The following is a 16,134-nucleotide window of genomic DNA, read 5'->3' as shown; positions in this document are numbered from 1 at the left end:
GTTTTGATCTTGATGAAGACCCAAAAGTTCGTTTTTTGTTTCTTTTGCCCTTGGAGACATGTCTTGAAAGAAGTTGCTGTGGCCAATGTTGAAGACATTACTGCCTTGTTCTCCCCTAGGATTCTGATGGATTCCTGCCTCACATTGAGGTCTTTTTTCCATTTTGAGTTTATCTTTGTGTATGGTGTAAGAGAATAGTCGAGTTTCATTCTTCTACACATAGCTGTCCAATTTTCCCAACACCATTTATTGACACAGTGTTTCAAAGATAGTTGATATTCTATCAAACTTAGTTATTATGTTTAATCATTTAAAGCAGTCTTTCCTAAACTTAGTTGATAATGAAAATATTTTTAACATGGCATATATTATCACATAGAACTATTGGTATATGGAAAGATACATTTAACACAATGCTCTTCAGAGCTCTTCTCCACACATCTGCCAGCATAGTCTCTCCAAATAGAAATCTGTTCTGCCATTCTCTTCACTAAACCCTTCAGTGACTTCCTGTTGTCACCCCACAAAGAACAAACTGGAGCTTAGCAAAGAAGGACCTCTTTCATTTTTGCTGTAACTATCTCTTCAACATAATAACTGCTTTTGGTATGAACACTTCTGAAATCAGTATTTTTTTCTACTTCAAAATTTGAAACATCTTTTATATACAAACAATCACTAGGATAAAAACAGCTTCTCCCTTGCTAATCTTTAGGAAATTGGATAATGTGTTTTCTTGATAAGTGTCCCTATTATGTTAATATTACTAATATGACACAGCCTGGTGATATGGGATTTATAGTAATATATGTGTGTGTTTTTAAACTGTAGAATGCATTAATGTCTTAGAATCTGACATATGTTATCAGGTCAATTAATAAATGAATTAAGCAGGCAAAATTATGAAAGATAAGTACTATGAAATAATTTCACCAACTAATCTCACCAAGATAGTCCAAAACCTAGATTTCAGATGCTCTTATTGATAAATGGATAGTGGATAAATTGCCCAGGTGTGTCAAGTAGTATTAACATACAAAACTGTTTTTTCTATCTGGTTGATTAATCCATAGGGTTATGTTGTTTCTGTGATAACTCTACAGTGCTTTAAATGAAGTGAAAACATTTTTTTTTTAAGATTTCATTTATTTATTTGACACACAGAGAGAGATCACAAGTAGGCAGAGAGGCAGGCAGAGAGAGAGAGAGAGGAGGAAGCAGGCCCCCCGCGGAGCAGAGAGCCCGATGCGGGGCTCGATCCCAGGACCCCGAGATCATGATCTGAGCCGAAGGCAGTGGCTTAACCCACTGAGCCACCCAGGCGCCCCCGAAAACATTTTTTAATGTAGGTTTCTTTAGAGTGACAGTGCCTGAATTGAGGCATCTAAGAAAGAAGACAGTGATACAATCTCTAGAATCCAGAATAATCCTTGCATTGGTCATGTAATAAAAACATTACAATCTTCATTTGTCCATTGAAAACCAAGATTTAACCAGCAGAATTATGGCTAATATATAGCCATAATTCTGCTGGTTAAATCTTTTATAATATATATTAATTGATTATATTTATATAATTGGCTATATATTTGTTGAACATATTTATATAATTCATATTGATGACTGGACACTATTTTCATCCAATTTATACATGCTTCTTCAGTCTTTCATAGTGAGCTATCTTAACCTGTTTCATAGTGAGCTGTCTTAACCTGTTTTGGAGAAGCACAAACAGCATTCATACAATAGTTCTTTGTACAAATGTTGAATATGTTCCACATTCAACAGTCTCTTACCCACAACTTGAAAGTGAAAAATAACACAAGGAAAATGTATGTACATACATATATGTCAAAGAAAATAAGCATTAAAACTAGGATTATAGCATAACTGAGATAAATATGTGTTATTTTTTACAAAGAAAATTGTTTTATAACATATCTGATACAACTAAAAATTAACTAGATGGTGGCTTAGTGGGTTAAGCTGCTGCCTTCGGCTCAGGTCATGATCTCCGGGTCCTGGGATCGAGTCCCGCATCTGGCTCTCTGCTCAGCAGGGAGCCTGCTTCCCTCTCTCTCTCTCTCTCTCTCTGCCTGCCTCTCTATCTACTTGTGATCTCTCTCTGTCATATATTAAATAAAATCTTTAAAAAAAATAGCTAGGTGAAACACTCAAAATTATTTCAAAATTAAACATTATGTTTACTATATAATTATCAATTTTAAGATATATTGTCATCTAAATAAACTAATGCAATTAAAGCAAGCATGTATTCAGAAAAAAAAAGTATAGTTAGGTTTGGTTTATTTTGGGTGGTATTTTGGCTAGGTGCAGAAATCTGGGGTTCTTTCTAATTATCCCTCTGCCTCATCTCTGAAGCCAATCTTAAATATTTAGTTTCAGTTCCAAATTTTCCTTTACATCACCCTAAATGAATCTAATAATATCCCTCTCTAGACTTGTAAGAATGTTGAAATTAGTATCAGCTTTAGCCATCCACCATTTTCCACACATGTTCGTACATGCACATACAATATATGTTATAATAGTATGAATTATCTTTCTAGCAAGCATTTTAAATTAAACATCAAGTCTTTGCTTAAACCCATCCAATGACATTACTTTGAATCTTAGTTAAAAAACAAACCTTATCCATAACATGGTTTTGGAATTAATAAGATAATGTAGCCACTATCTAAAAACACCACAACCACCACACACACACACACACACACACACACACAAATTTTTGTGGTTTAATGCAGTAAAAATGTATTTATCATGTTCATAACTGAGTCCAGTGAAGGCCCAGATGGTTAATGTTAGTAAGAAGGAGAAGGATATTCTTCTCCGCACTAGCATGTGGGGTACAGGTTGCAGGTGCCTCTTTCATCTTTAATACATGTGACTAAGACCCTAGAGCATTGACATCTAGCATGGCAGGTATATAGAAGACATGGTGAATTAAGTGTGATATATATTTTTTAAAGATTTTATTTATTTATTTGACAGAGATTACAAGTAGGCAGAGAGGCAGGCAGAGAGAGAGAGGAAGGGAAGCAGGTTCCCTGCTGAGCAGAGAACCCAATGCGGGGCTCGATCCCAGGACCCTGGGATTATGACCTGAGCCGAAAGCAGAGGCTTTAACCCACTGAGCCACCCAGGCGCCCCTAAATGTGATATTTTTATGTTCAGTCTTAAAGGTAGTACACATCATTGCCATCTATTCACCCCCTACCCCCACATCTCATTGGACAGACTTCAATCACATGGTCACACCTAACTGCAAATGAGATCAGGAAATAATCTAGATGTGTTCTCAAAAGAGGACAACGTGGTTGGGGTGAACAGCTAGGTGGTTTGTGCCACAGAAAAGACCTGTATTATTTGGTCCCTGTCTATTTCTCCTTCACCAACTCACATTTTTTCTTTCTGTTGGTCCCTAGTTCCCAGCATTTTAGTATTTAAATTTATCTTCTAGGCCCACTGTCACCATAGTTATTGGTACATGCTGTTGGTTGGGCCTTAACACATTTCCCTACCTTCTACCCTTTAGCTCTTAACTCAAATAGTGTTTACTGAGATAACTCAACCCTATCTATCAACAGATCAGTTCATTCTAAAACATGCTTGCATAGCACTTTATATTTTTAAATCATTGTTATTACAGTAGATAATCATATATTTTTGTAATTGACATAGTATCCTTCTGCCTTTATTAGAGGATATTTAGCTTACTTGTGCTGCCATTAAAAAATACCACTAAGTAGGTTGCTTAAACAACAGAAATATATTTTCTCATAGCTCTGGAAGCTGGAATTCCAAGATCAAGGTGTTAGGAGGTTTGATTTCTTCTGGGGCCTCTTTCCTTGGCCTGCATATAACCACCTTCTCTCTGTGTCATCATATGGCCCTTCCTTTGGTCCTGGTTTGCTCTGTGTGTTCCAATTTTCTCTTTTGATAAGGACACAAGTCAGAGTAGATTAGGGCTCACTCTTACAGCATCATTTTAACGTAACCATTTCTTTATGACCCTATTTCCAAATACAGTCACATTCTGAGGTACTTGGAATCAGAACTTCAAAACATAAACTGGGGGGGGCATAAGTCTATCCATATGAGATGGTAAACATCATGATTGTTGAATCTGACTAGCTTGCAATTATGTCTTCAGTACTAAGACAGAACTCATTATATAGCAGTTACTTACTATAAATGTGTTGAATTAATGAATGATTTGCTAAATAAATCTTTGTTCACCTTTTGTAATGTTGGCTTTTTTTTCCTTCTTATGTAGCCACCAAAGTCAATAATGAGAATTCCTATTACAGTGTACACAGAAAATGATGTTAATATGTTTTGCAAAGTACAAAGAACATTAAATTTAGTCATTAAGTTGCTATGACAAGCCAGAATACATATAGATAAAATTCTATATTGGGATACATAGATTATTTTCATTACAACGTATAGCATAAGAGCTCCTGGCAGAGTGGAAACTACAAGGGAAAATAAGAAGTTAGTGTGAGTAATGCAGTCTGTGTGGCACAACTGTAGCCAATAGGGGCAATAAATTTACTCCTGGACTACATGAAGAAAGCATCTATGAAAATTAAAATGTATTGTATAGAAGGTGCCTGGGTGCCTCAGTTGGTTGAACAACTGCCTTCAGTCCAGGTTATGATTCTGGAGTCCTGGGATCCAGTTCTGTACCGGGCTCCCTGCTCAGCAGGGGAGTCTGCTTCTCTCTCTGACCTTCCTCCTGTCATGCTCACTCTTTCTCATTCACTCTTTCTCAAATAAATAAAAAAAAAATAAGTTCTATGATATAGAAATATAAAATAAATATAAAGAGTTCCTATATAATGAAGAACTGATGTATTGATAGTGGAAATCACTGTCTTATTCCTGATCATGAGGATAGTTTTCAATATATCATTTAGTATAACGTTTTTTGAAAGTTCTTTTATTTTCCCTTGTAGACACTTTTATTTTAAAAAAACATGCTTTTTCAAATTACTGATAAATTTTTGAAAAATTTTAAACCTTGAACAGATGTTTACTTTTTTTTTTAAAGATTTTGTTTATTTATTTGACAGACAGAGATCACAAGTAGGCAGAGAGGCAGGCAGAGAGAGAGAGGGGAAGCAGACTCCCTGCCGAGCAGAGAGTCCGAAGTGGGGCTCGATCCCAGGACCCTGGGATCATGACCTGAGCCAAAGGCAGCGACTTAACCAACTGAGCCACCCAGGCACCCCCAGATGTTTACTTTTTGCCAATGTTTTTCCATGTAGGATGAATTTTTGTTTGTTTGATTTCATTCTGTTAATACAATGTATAACATTGTTTTGTATTTCCAATATTAGGCAAAATTGGGTTCCTTGAGTAATCCTGACTTGGGCTTGGACATTATCATTCATGTTGGAAGACATCTGAATCTGAGTTTTCCTTGGGTTAAACTTCTTAATAAAAACCCACTTAATATGTATAAGAATGTTCAAATTTTATTTCTTCCTAGTTCAACTTTTCGATGGTTGCTTAATAAAGGGATTTGTTCATTTAATGTGAAATGGTTTTGTTGATATCTTAAATATTATTTTTTGCTGTCTATAGAGCCTTCCCTCCTTATTTTTTAATTTATAATTGATAATTGATATATTCTGACTTAGTAATCATCCTTAGGGTGTATATAACACAAACACATGTATTTATAAATGTAAGGAATCAACTTTCAGTTTTCTTAAATTGCTTAATTGTATCTCTGTTTTCTATTTTATCATTATCCCTTTCATAATTACTTGACTTAATTTGCTCTCCATTGTCTAGGTTTTTCCTATTGTATTATCATTCCAAAGTATTTTAAATTTATTTTTAATTGACTAACAGGTTTTTTTTTTAATAAATGCATGGGTTAATGTCAAACATTTTGGGAATTTTTAATTTGGGAATTTTATAATTAATTTTTACTTATTAACATACATATAACTACATAAGATTTTAATCTGAAATTGTTGAGACATATTGTTCATGCTCAATCTGTTGTTAATTCTATCACACTCATGCACTTGAAAATATATGTAAGCTTCAGCTCTTACATGAAATGTTCTATATGCATCATTTAAGTTAAGTTTATTAATTGGTTTTCCAAATTTTCAGTATTTCTGTTGATTTTGGTTTTTGCATTTGTAACTGAAATAACTCTTTTTTTTTTCCTTTTTTTTCAGTTTTTTTTCCATTTTATTTATTTTTTTCAGCGTAACAGTATTCATTGTTTTTGCACAACACCCAGTGCTCCATGCAAAACGTGCCCTCCCTATTACCCACCACCTGTTCCCCCAACCTCCCACCCCTGACCCTTCAAAACATGGAGAGGTCCATATCAAGCAAATACCAGTCCTAAAAATCATTGTGCCAGGTTGACTTTAATAAATTAAAAGTAAGAGTTATAAAGGACTATTTCATAATGAAACAAAGGTCATTCTAAAGAATGACATAGCAGTCTTAGTTTTTATACTGAATAACATAGTCTCAAAATACATGTAAGAGAAACTGCATATTGACAAATTTAGTAACTGTAGAGGGTTAATTTAAAAGAGTTATTTCAGTTACCATAAGAGACTATGTAACTGAAATAACTCTTTTAAATTAACCCTCTACAGTTACTAGATATGGCTCAGCTCATTTCTCTACATAAGACTCACTAGACTGATGTTAAGATTTTTGCCTGGGTTATATTCTAAAGGTTCAATTGGGAAAGAATACACTTCCAGGCTCATTCAGGTTGTTGGCAGAATTCATTTCCTTGCAGTTGTAGGTTGCAGATCCTTAAATACTAGCTTATTGGCTGAAGGCTACCATCAACATTTTAAGGCTACCTGTACTTTCTAGAGGCTGTCCACAATTCTCTGCTACGTTGGCTTTTCCAACATGCTTGCTTACTTCATAAGGCCAGTGAAAAGGGTGTCTAGAGTGAGTCTGATAGGACAGTGGAGATTAATATAATGGATATAATGCAACCTGGGAATGATATTCATCAACTTTGTAATAATCTAATGGTTAGAAATGAAACAGGTCCTCACTGCATTTATAGGTAGGGATGTACTGGAAAGAATTACTTGAAAGAATAAAAATTAGAAGGTGTGGAACAAGAGAGAATCTGTCACATAACATATGATTCATTTTTCTTATAAAACCTAGTTTGTTGATCACAAACTTATAATTGTGTTATTTCATCTGTTTGTATTTAATGCAATAATTGATACATTTAGAAAGTGATATGCCATGTTTCCAGTTTTTTAGGCCAAGTTACTTATTTTTTCCTTGTCGTGTTTTATTTTAGTTCTACTTTTAAGTTATTCTAGTGTCCCCATCTTTATCTTGTTAACTGCCCATTCTTTTATTATTCCCTTAATAGATGTTCTAAGGATTATAACAGGCATACTTGACTTACTAGAGTCTACCATATATTAGAACTTTCCTGCTACTTTGACAAATCAATGAACTTACAACATTTCAAATCTATCATATTCCATTTTTGTGGATTTATCAGTTATACTTTTATGTCTACATAAATCTTATATATCACAAAATGATATTATGCATGTTGATACTCACTTTAATTTGCCTATATATTTATCTTTCCATTTCTGTTTTAAGGTGATTTTATCCAGATTACTTTCTTTCTGCATGGGCAGAATTATCCTTGGTATTTGCTTTTCTGCAAATTTTCTGGAGATAAATTCTTATTTTTTTTTAAAGATTCTATTTATTTATTTGTGTGACAGAGAGATCACAAGTAGGCAGAGAGGCAGGCAGAGAGAGAGGAAGGGAAGCAGGCTCTCTGCTGATCAGAGAGCCTGACGTGGGGCTCGATCCCAGGACCCTGGGATCATGACCTGAGCCGAAGGCAGAGGCTTTAACCCACTGAGCTATCCAGGCATCCTGGAGATAAATTCTTTGTTTGTGTGAATGTATGTGCTTTTAAACATGAAGTATATATACATATAAAAGGCCATGCAAATTGGAATTTTATTTTTAACAAATTTTACTGCTTAAAGTTTATATCCTACATGTGAAGAAGCCTGTTATTTCTTAAAATGATTATGGAAATAATTTTGCTTCTAGTTTTTCCTAATGCAACAAAAATCACTTCTAAGATTTTATTTTGTTTGGCTTATCTCTTGAGGGCCATTTTTGTTTTAGTAAACACTGCAAAATTATAGCCATGAACAGTCATCATAAAATTATACCAAGTAAGGAATAAGGGAAAAGAGTTAAGATGAGCCCCAGAGGCTATGAGTTTTATTTAAAATAAATTTGGGAAGTCACTGCATTATTCAGGGAGCCCATCCAGAGAGGATGACAAAATGCAAAGTAGAATTAATCATTTTAACAAAAGAAATATTCTGTCTAATACTGAACTTTGACAAAAATAAAATAGGATAAGATTATCTTTCAAACTAAGAGCATGTTTAAGTAATTATCAAAATTACATGTGATGCTTTAATTTCACATTAGCTCTTCTGTTGAAACTAGGGTGTGTATTGATATGGGATTATGAAATAGAAATGGTATTTTGACTATGATTTTTTACTATGACTCCACCTTAATATTCATAAAGTTTTTCATGCAATTTTACTAAAAACTGGTGAATTTAGCAGATTGTTTTAAAAATCATACAGTAAGAATTACCAGGATAAACAACGACCAGTAGCAAAATCATTATTGGTAAAATAAGTAGTATTAATTGGTAGTCTATTATTTATAAAACATTGTATTGAAAGCTTTACATTACTTAAATTTTTGTATCCTCACTAAATTTCTATCTAGTGAATATAATTACTTGATTTCATTTAAAAGATGAGAAATGATGGAATGAGTTGAACATCATGGTGGTATAAGATGAACCTCCTTTTTGTTTCACAAACAAAAGTGCTTTTGTGATAGTTATAGGATCCAGTGCCAGATGCAAATGAAACTGGGAGGAGTCCTACCACTTGTGCATCTGGAAATAGACACACAGATCATGGTTCAGACTACTGAGCCAGTGGAGAAGTGAACTTGTCCCAACTCTTCTTGCTATGGTTGGGAAAAAACCTGGAGAATACTAACCTGGGAAGACACACAAGATCAGAAGAGAAATTTCAAAATTCCTGTCTTCTAAAGGGAAGATTCCATTGAAGAAAAATAGCACTAAAAATAGAAGTATGGCATGGTGGAAACAAAAAACTTTACCGTTCCTGCCCCATTCCCAAGGCAGCACTACTCATAACTGTCACTCAACAAGGACCTCTCCCACAGGGGAAAAGGAAAACAGGGTTTGAATGGCCTGACATTCCAGTCCTGTGAAACTAAGCTTGATTCTCTATGACTGAGAGGATGGAGAAAATCAGGAAAGAGGCAAAAAAGAGTATTAAGGGACATAAAAAGAACACTTACAATAATGGGGAAAGAAACTGAATCAATGATCAGATATCTCCCGCCGCAGAAAACTGAACCAGCTGGCTACACTAGATAATTTCTGCCAAACATTTAAAGAATGATTCATGTTAATGCTTCTCAAATTCTTCCAAAAAATTGAAGGGGATGGAACACTTTCAAATTCATTGCACAAGGTGAGTGTTACCTTTGATACAAAAGTCAGATAAAGACACTAAAAGAAAACTATAGATTAATTTCTCTGATGAATATAAATGAAAACATTTTCAGTGAATTATTAGCATGCCAAATTTATATATGTATAAATTTGGCATGCTAATAATATATAATATATATATTTATACAATATATAATATATAATATTATATATATTATATATATAATATAATATATAATATATAATATATAATACAATATGTAATATATAATTCCACTTGATAAGGGTGTATACATATATATATATATATATATATTTTTTTTTTTTTTGCCACTGAGAGGGATTTATTCTTCCATTAAATAAAACTACAGCCCTCTGAACTGTTCATTTAGAGCTGCAATTCCAACCAAGATTTACATTAAGATTATCTTTCTTATATCAAAAACAAGACTCCATGCAAAGAAAAAAAAATTGCTCAGGAACAAAAATTTAAAGCCCTCCAAAGAAATTTCTCTTACATTTGAAAATGAAGGCAGATGTTACTACTTTACACTGATGGAGGCCCCAGGATGTGCTCACAACGTCCTTATGCATCACAGAGCGGGTTATAGCCATTTGACACAGCGTTCTCCCTCGAAGGCACAGAGAGGCACACAGTGTGTCCTTTGCAGAAGAGGCTCAAGGTTTTAGCTTACAGAATCGTATGTTAACGACAGGTGCACTGAGTGGCTATCATGTCTTCATATTCTTTGTAAGCGATTGAGCCATCTGGCTCAATGGTCAGAACACTGAGAGGGCTGTATTTAGCAGGGACACATGACGGTCTTGGCACCGAGGAGTCGAGCTTCTCATGGATGATGTTTTGCACCATGGTGTGAACTGGTGAGCCATACCGATACCCAACTGCCCTGGGACACTCCCCTTTGCAGTATCGAGGGTTGTATCTGTGCGGGGCCACGATCCAGTTGTCCCACTTCAGTTGGCTGAAGCTAACTAAGCCTGAAGTCATGCAGCTCGCACTCGTGTTGGGGAAAGAGAAACTGTTTAAAGTACTCACTCAGATTCAAAGAAGCTGGAACCAGAGGCTTGTTCAATGCCAAGCTGACAGTTTCCCGACCTCTCCGGTGATGGGAAGATCTTACACCCTCAGCCGACCCTTCTCCCTTGGAGCAGACAGACAGACCACCGTTCTGGTCAGCACGCTGTGAAGGCCTCCGTTGGTAGTGAAGGGAATACCACCCGTGATAAGCCTGAGCACTTGTGTCATTCAGGTATAAAAGCAGTGAGGGGGGCACCAGAAGAGTCACGTTAAATGGTTTGTCTTGGGCTGAAGAATCCTGCTGCTGGCCTCTCTCACAGGTTAAATTGACAGACATGTGAATACTTCTCTTGTTGGAGGCCACTAGAGGCCGAAGAGGAGTGGTCACATCAACCTCAAACCATCTGTATTTCTTTTTAAATTCAAACTGTAAGTTAAAGTTAAATGAGGACTGAGCTCTACGGGGGGTCCTGCTAGAAAACTGTGGCTCTTTGATCACCAGGTTGCACACACATTTAACAGCAGAGGGAAAAGAAATGGAGTTGCTGAAAGTATAGAGCAAGACTGACTTCAGTAAGTTTTCAACGGCAGTAACACGATCCAGGTTAAACAGCAGATCCACTGATGGAACGGATCCTGTTGCCTGGTCCCCAGGAGCCTGCTTGTGCTGGGCACAGGATGTGAAGAGCCGAACAGTGTTGTAGAAAGGACTTCTGTTGGATTTAGGGATTCCCTCCTTGGTAGCATATGCCTTATAGAGCCTCTTCATGTAGCGCAAAGCTCTGGAGTCCGGCTGCAGCCTAGGGGTGCCACCTTGCCCATCATACAGAACCTTGAAAACAGGAGAAAGGAAGCCAGATCTGTCTCTTTCATCTGGAGGCCACAGCAAGGACCAAGGCTCAGCCTCAGACTCCAACTCAGCACCAGCTGCAATCTGAGTTTCTCCTCTAGAAGCCTGAGAACCAAGCCTAGTAGGAAAACACAGCCAGGAAAAGCAGAAAAACCAAAGGAAGAAGTTGCTGAGAAGCACCATGGCCTGGAAGAACTATATATACATATATGTATATGTATATATACATATATATGTATACATATATATATATATATATGTATACACCCTTATCAAGTGGAATTTATACCTGGGATGCTAGGATGGGTTGAATATGCAAATCAATAAATGTGATACACTATATTAATACAGTAAAAAATAAAAATCATATGATGACCTCAATAGATGTAGAAAAAGCATTTGACAAAATACAATGTCCTTTCATGATATAAAAAAAAAACCACAAAAAAACAAAAACCCTCCATGAATTGGGTATAGAAGGGATATAACATAATAAGTCCATATGTGACAAACCCACAGCTAACATAATACTCCATTGTGAAAAACTGAAAGCTTTCCACTAAGTTCAAGAACAGAATAAGGGTTACCCACTCTCATCACTTTTATCCAACATAGTACTGGCAGTTCTAGCTAGAGCCATTAGGCAAGGTAAAGAAATAAAAAGCATCCAAATTCAAAAGGAGGAAGTAAAATAGTCATTATTTGCAGATGATACAATCTTATGCATAGAAAAACCTAGAGGCTCAACCAAAAAACTTGAAACTAATTAATGAATTCAGCAAAGTTGCATATTATAAAATCACTTTACAAAAATCAGTTGTACTTTTAGATACTAACAACAAACTTCTGAACAAGAAAAAAACAATACCATTCACAATATCATCAAAACTAATAAAATTGTGATGCCTGGATGGTGTGGTTGGTTAAGCATCCAACTCTTGTTTTCAGCTCAGGTCATGAGTTACATTGTGAGATCAAGCCCTGTGTCTGTCTCCTTGCTCAGCATGGAGTCTGCTTGGAATTCTCTCTCCCTCTCTCTCTGTCCCTCCAACTCCTGCTCTCTCTTGCTCTTCCACTCTAAATAAATAAATCAATAAGTAAAGCTTTTTAAAAAAAATAACAAAGCAAATTTAACCAAGGAGGTGAAAGATCTTTACACTGAAAACTGTAAGACATAAATGAAAGAAATTGAACACACCAACAAGATAAAAGATGCCCCATGTTCATAAATTAGAAGATTTAATATTGTTAAAATGTCCATACTACTCAAAGCCATACTACTCTACAGCTTCAACATAATCTTTATGAAAATTCCAATGTTATTTTTCATAGAAATAGAAAAAAAATCCTAAAATTTGTATGGAAATACAAAAGACTCCAGAATAGCCAGAATAATCATGAGAAAGAATAACAAAATCAAAGGCATCATACCTTCTGATTTCAAGCTTTACTACAAAGCTATAATAATTAAAACTACAAAACAATATGGTACTGGCACAAAAATAGATACTTAAACCAATGGAACAGAATAAAAAGTCCAGAAATAATACCCACAATTTATGTAAAATAAATTTACATTTATTTATAATAATCAACTGATATTTAACAAGGGAGCCAAGACCACTCAATAGGAAAAGGACAGTCTCCTCAACAAATGTTGTTGGGAAAACAGGATAACCACATGTAGGAAAATGAAACAGACCCCTTTCTTATACCACTCACAGAAATTAACTTGAATTAAAGACTTAAACATAAGACATGATGCTGTGAAGTTCTTAGAATAAAACATAGCAAAGGAGCTCTTTGACATTGATCTTAGTAATGATTTTTTAATATGATAAAATTTTTAATATGACATTTTTTATTATGACAAAAGCACAAGCAACAGGGGTGCCTAGGTGGCTTACTTGATTAAGCATCTGTCTTCCGTTCAATCCTAGGGTCCTGGGTTTGAGCCCCGCATCGAGCTCCCTGTAGAGTGGGTAGTCTGCTTCTCTCTGTCTGTCTACCCACCTCCCCTCAGCTTGATATCTCTCACTCTTTCCTTCACTAAAATGAATAAATAAGACTTTAAAAAGCACAAGCAGCGGAAGCAAAAATCAAAAAGTAAGACTGTATCAAGCTAAAATGCTCTGTACAAAATAAAAGCAAAGTGAAATAAATACAAAGCAAAATGAAAGCATAAAAATAAAAGCAAAATAAAATAAAATATTTTAAAATATTTATATAAATATAAAAGCAAAATGAAAAGGCAATCTGTGAAATGAGAGAAAATATTTGCAAACCATATATCAGATAAGGGGTTAATATCCAAAATATATAAAGACTTTATACAACTCAATAACAAAGAAATAAAGAAATCTAGAGTTATAAAAAGAAGTCAGGGTGCCTTGGTGGCTCAGTCAGTTAAGTGTCTGCCTTCGGCTCTGGTCATGATCCTAGGGTCCTGGAATCAAGCCCCACCTCATATCCCTGCTCAGCAGGGAGTCTGTTTCTCCCTCTACCCTTCTCCCTGTTCATCTCTCTCTCCCTCCCTCTCTCTTTCTACAATAAATCAATAAAATCTTTTAAAAAAAGTAAAGCGACAAATAGATATTTTTCCAAAAGAGAACATATAGATGGCCAACAGACACATGAAAAGATATTCAACATTATTAATCCTCAGAGAAATGCAAATCAAAACTGCAATAAATTATCACCTCAGACTGTCAAAATAGCTATTTTGGGAGGGAGACAAACCATAAATGACTCTTAATCTCACAAAACAAACTGGGGGTTGCTGGGGGGAGGTGGGATTGGGAGAGGGGGAGGGGGCTATGGACATTGGGGAGGGTATGTGCTATCGTGAGTGCTGTGAAGTGTGTAAGCCTGGCGATTCACAGACCTGTACCCCTGGAGATAAAAATACATTATATGTTTATTAAAAAAAAAAAATTTGGAAGGGGAGGCGAACCATAAGAGACTATGGACTCTGAAAAACAACCTGAGGGTTTTGAAGGGTCAGGGGTAAGAGGTTGGGGGAACAGGTGGTGGGTAATAGGGAGGGCACATTTTGCATGGAGCACTGGGTGTTGTGCAAAAACCATGAATACTGTTATGCTGAAAAAAATAAATAAAATGGAAAAAAATAGCTATTATCAAGAAGAAAAGAGATAACCAGTGTTAGTGAGGATATGGAGAAAATGGAACCTTGTACACTGTTGGTCAGAATGAAAATTGGTTTAACAATATGAAAACAAAATTTTCAAAAACTTGAAAATAGGACTACCAGCTGATTCAGCAATCCCACTTTGGGTATATATTCTAAGAAAGTGAAAATAAAATATTGAAGAGAGATATTACAATCCAGTGTTTTTTGCAGCATTACTCACAATAGCCAAATATCAAAAAAATCTAAGTGTTCACCAATGGATGAATGGGTAAAGAATATATATATAGGAATATTATCCAGTCATGAGGAAGAAGGGAATCCTCCCATTTGTGACAACATTGGTGGGCCTTGAAGGCATCATGCTAAGTGAGGTAAGCCAAAGAAAAACAAATACTATATGGTATCACCTATATGTGAAATCTAACAAACGGGACTCATAAGAAAAGAGTAGAATGGTGGCTAACAGAGGTTGGGAAGTGGGGAAACTGGGAAGATGTTGTGTAAGGACAAAAACTTGCAACCAGTAGACAAATAAGTCCTGGAGATCTAATGCACAACTTAGTGATTATAGACAACAATGTGGTATTATAAATGTTAAAGTTTCAAAGAGTCTAAATCTTAATTGTTTCCACTACCAAAAAGAAAGTATAATTTTGTGATGTGATAGAGTTACTGTTATTGTTGTAATCATATTGCAATATATAAATGTATCAAATGAACACATTATATACCTTAAACTTATACAATGTCTCATGTCAATTATATCCCCATAAAAAATGATAAGAAACAAAGCAGACACATTGTAATTAATTTTCTGGGAATTGCATGGCTGGTAAATTTGGAGTTGGGATTGAAGTTAGACAGTATTTTATTTTTTTCCAAGTTTTTATTTAAATTGCAGCTAGTTAACATACAGTGCAACATTAGTTTCAGGTGTAGAATTTAGTGATTCATTGTTTACATACAACACGCAGCGCTCACCGCGAAAAATGCCTTCTTTATACCCATCACCTTCGGATCACTATGTTTGTATCTTTAGGGTAAATACCCAGTAGTGCAATTGCTGGGTCATAGGGTAGTTCTATTTTCAACATTTTGAGGAACCTCCATGCTGTTTTCCAGAGTGGTTGCACCAGCTTGCATTCCCACCAACAGTGGAGGAGGGTTCCCCTTTCTCCACATCCTCGCCAGCATCTGTCATTTCCTGACTTGTTAATTTTAGCCATTCTGACTGGTGTGAGGTGATATCTCATTGTGGTTTTGATTTGTATTTCCCTGATGCCGAGTGACGTAGAGCACTTTTTCATGTGTCTGTTGGCCATCTGGATGTCTTCTTCCCATCACCTATTTGATCCATTTTCCTGCCCACCTCCCCTCCAGTAACATCAGTTTGTCCTCTATAGTTAAGTCTGTTTCTTGGTTTAGGCAATCTGATTTTAGAGCCTTTCTATTCTAAATTACTGTGCCCAATATGTGGAAGAAATTGCAAATAATAA

At 35.6% G+C, this 16,134-nt stretch overlaps 1 protein-coding gene across 1 annotated transcript; it reads right to left on the bottom strand.

The window, feature by feature from the left end:
* Positions 1-9,949: 9,949 nt before the first annotated feature.
* LOC123942000 (growth/differentiation factor 9-like) lies at positions 9,950-11,513 on the bottom strand. The gene is given in 2 exon segments (XM_046005908.1): positions 9,950-10,592; positions 10,594-11,513. Coding segments are annotated over 2 exon segments (1,101 nt in total). The 5' UTR covers positions 11,407-11,513; the 3' UTR covers positions 9,950-10,304.
* Positions 11,514-16,134: the final 4,621 nt, after the last annotated feature.

Source organism: Meles meles, chromosome 5, assembly GCF_922984935.1.
Source record: "Meles meles chromosome 5, mMelMel3.1 paternal haplotype, whole genome shotgun sequence".
Lineage (NCBI taxonomy): Eukaryota > Metazoa > Chordata > Mammalia > Carnivora > Mustelidae > Meles > Meles meles.
The sequence above is the reverse complement of the archived record's forward strand: the minus strand, read 5'-3'. Positions and strand labels throughout refer to the sequence as shown.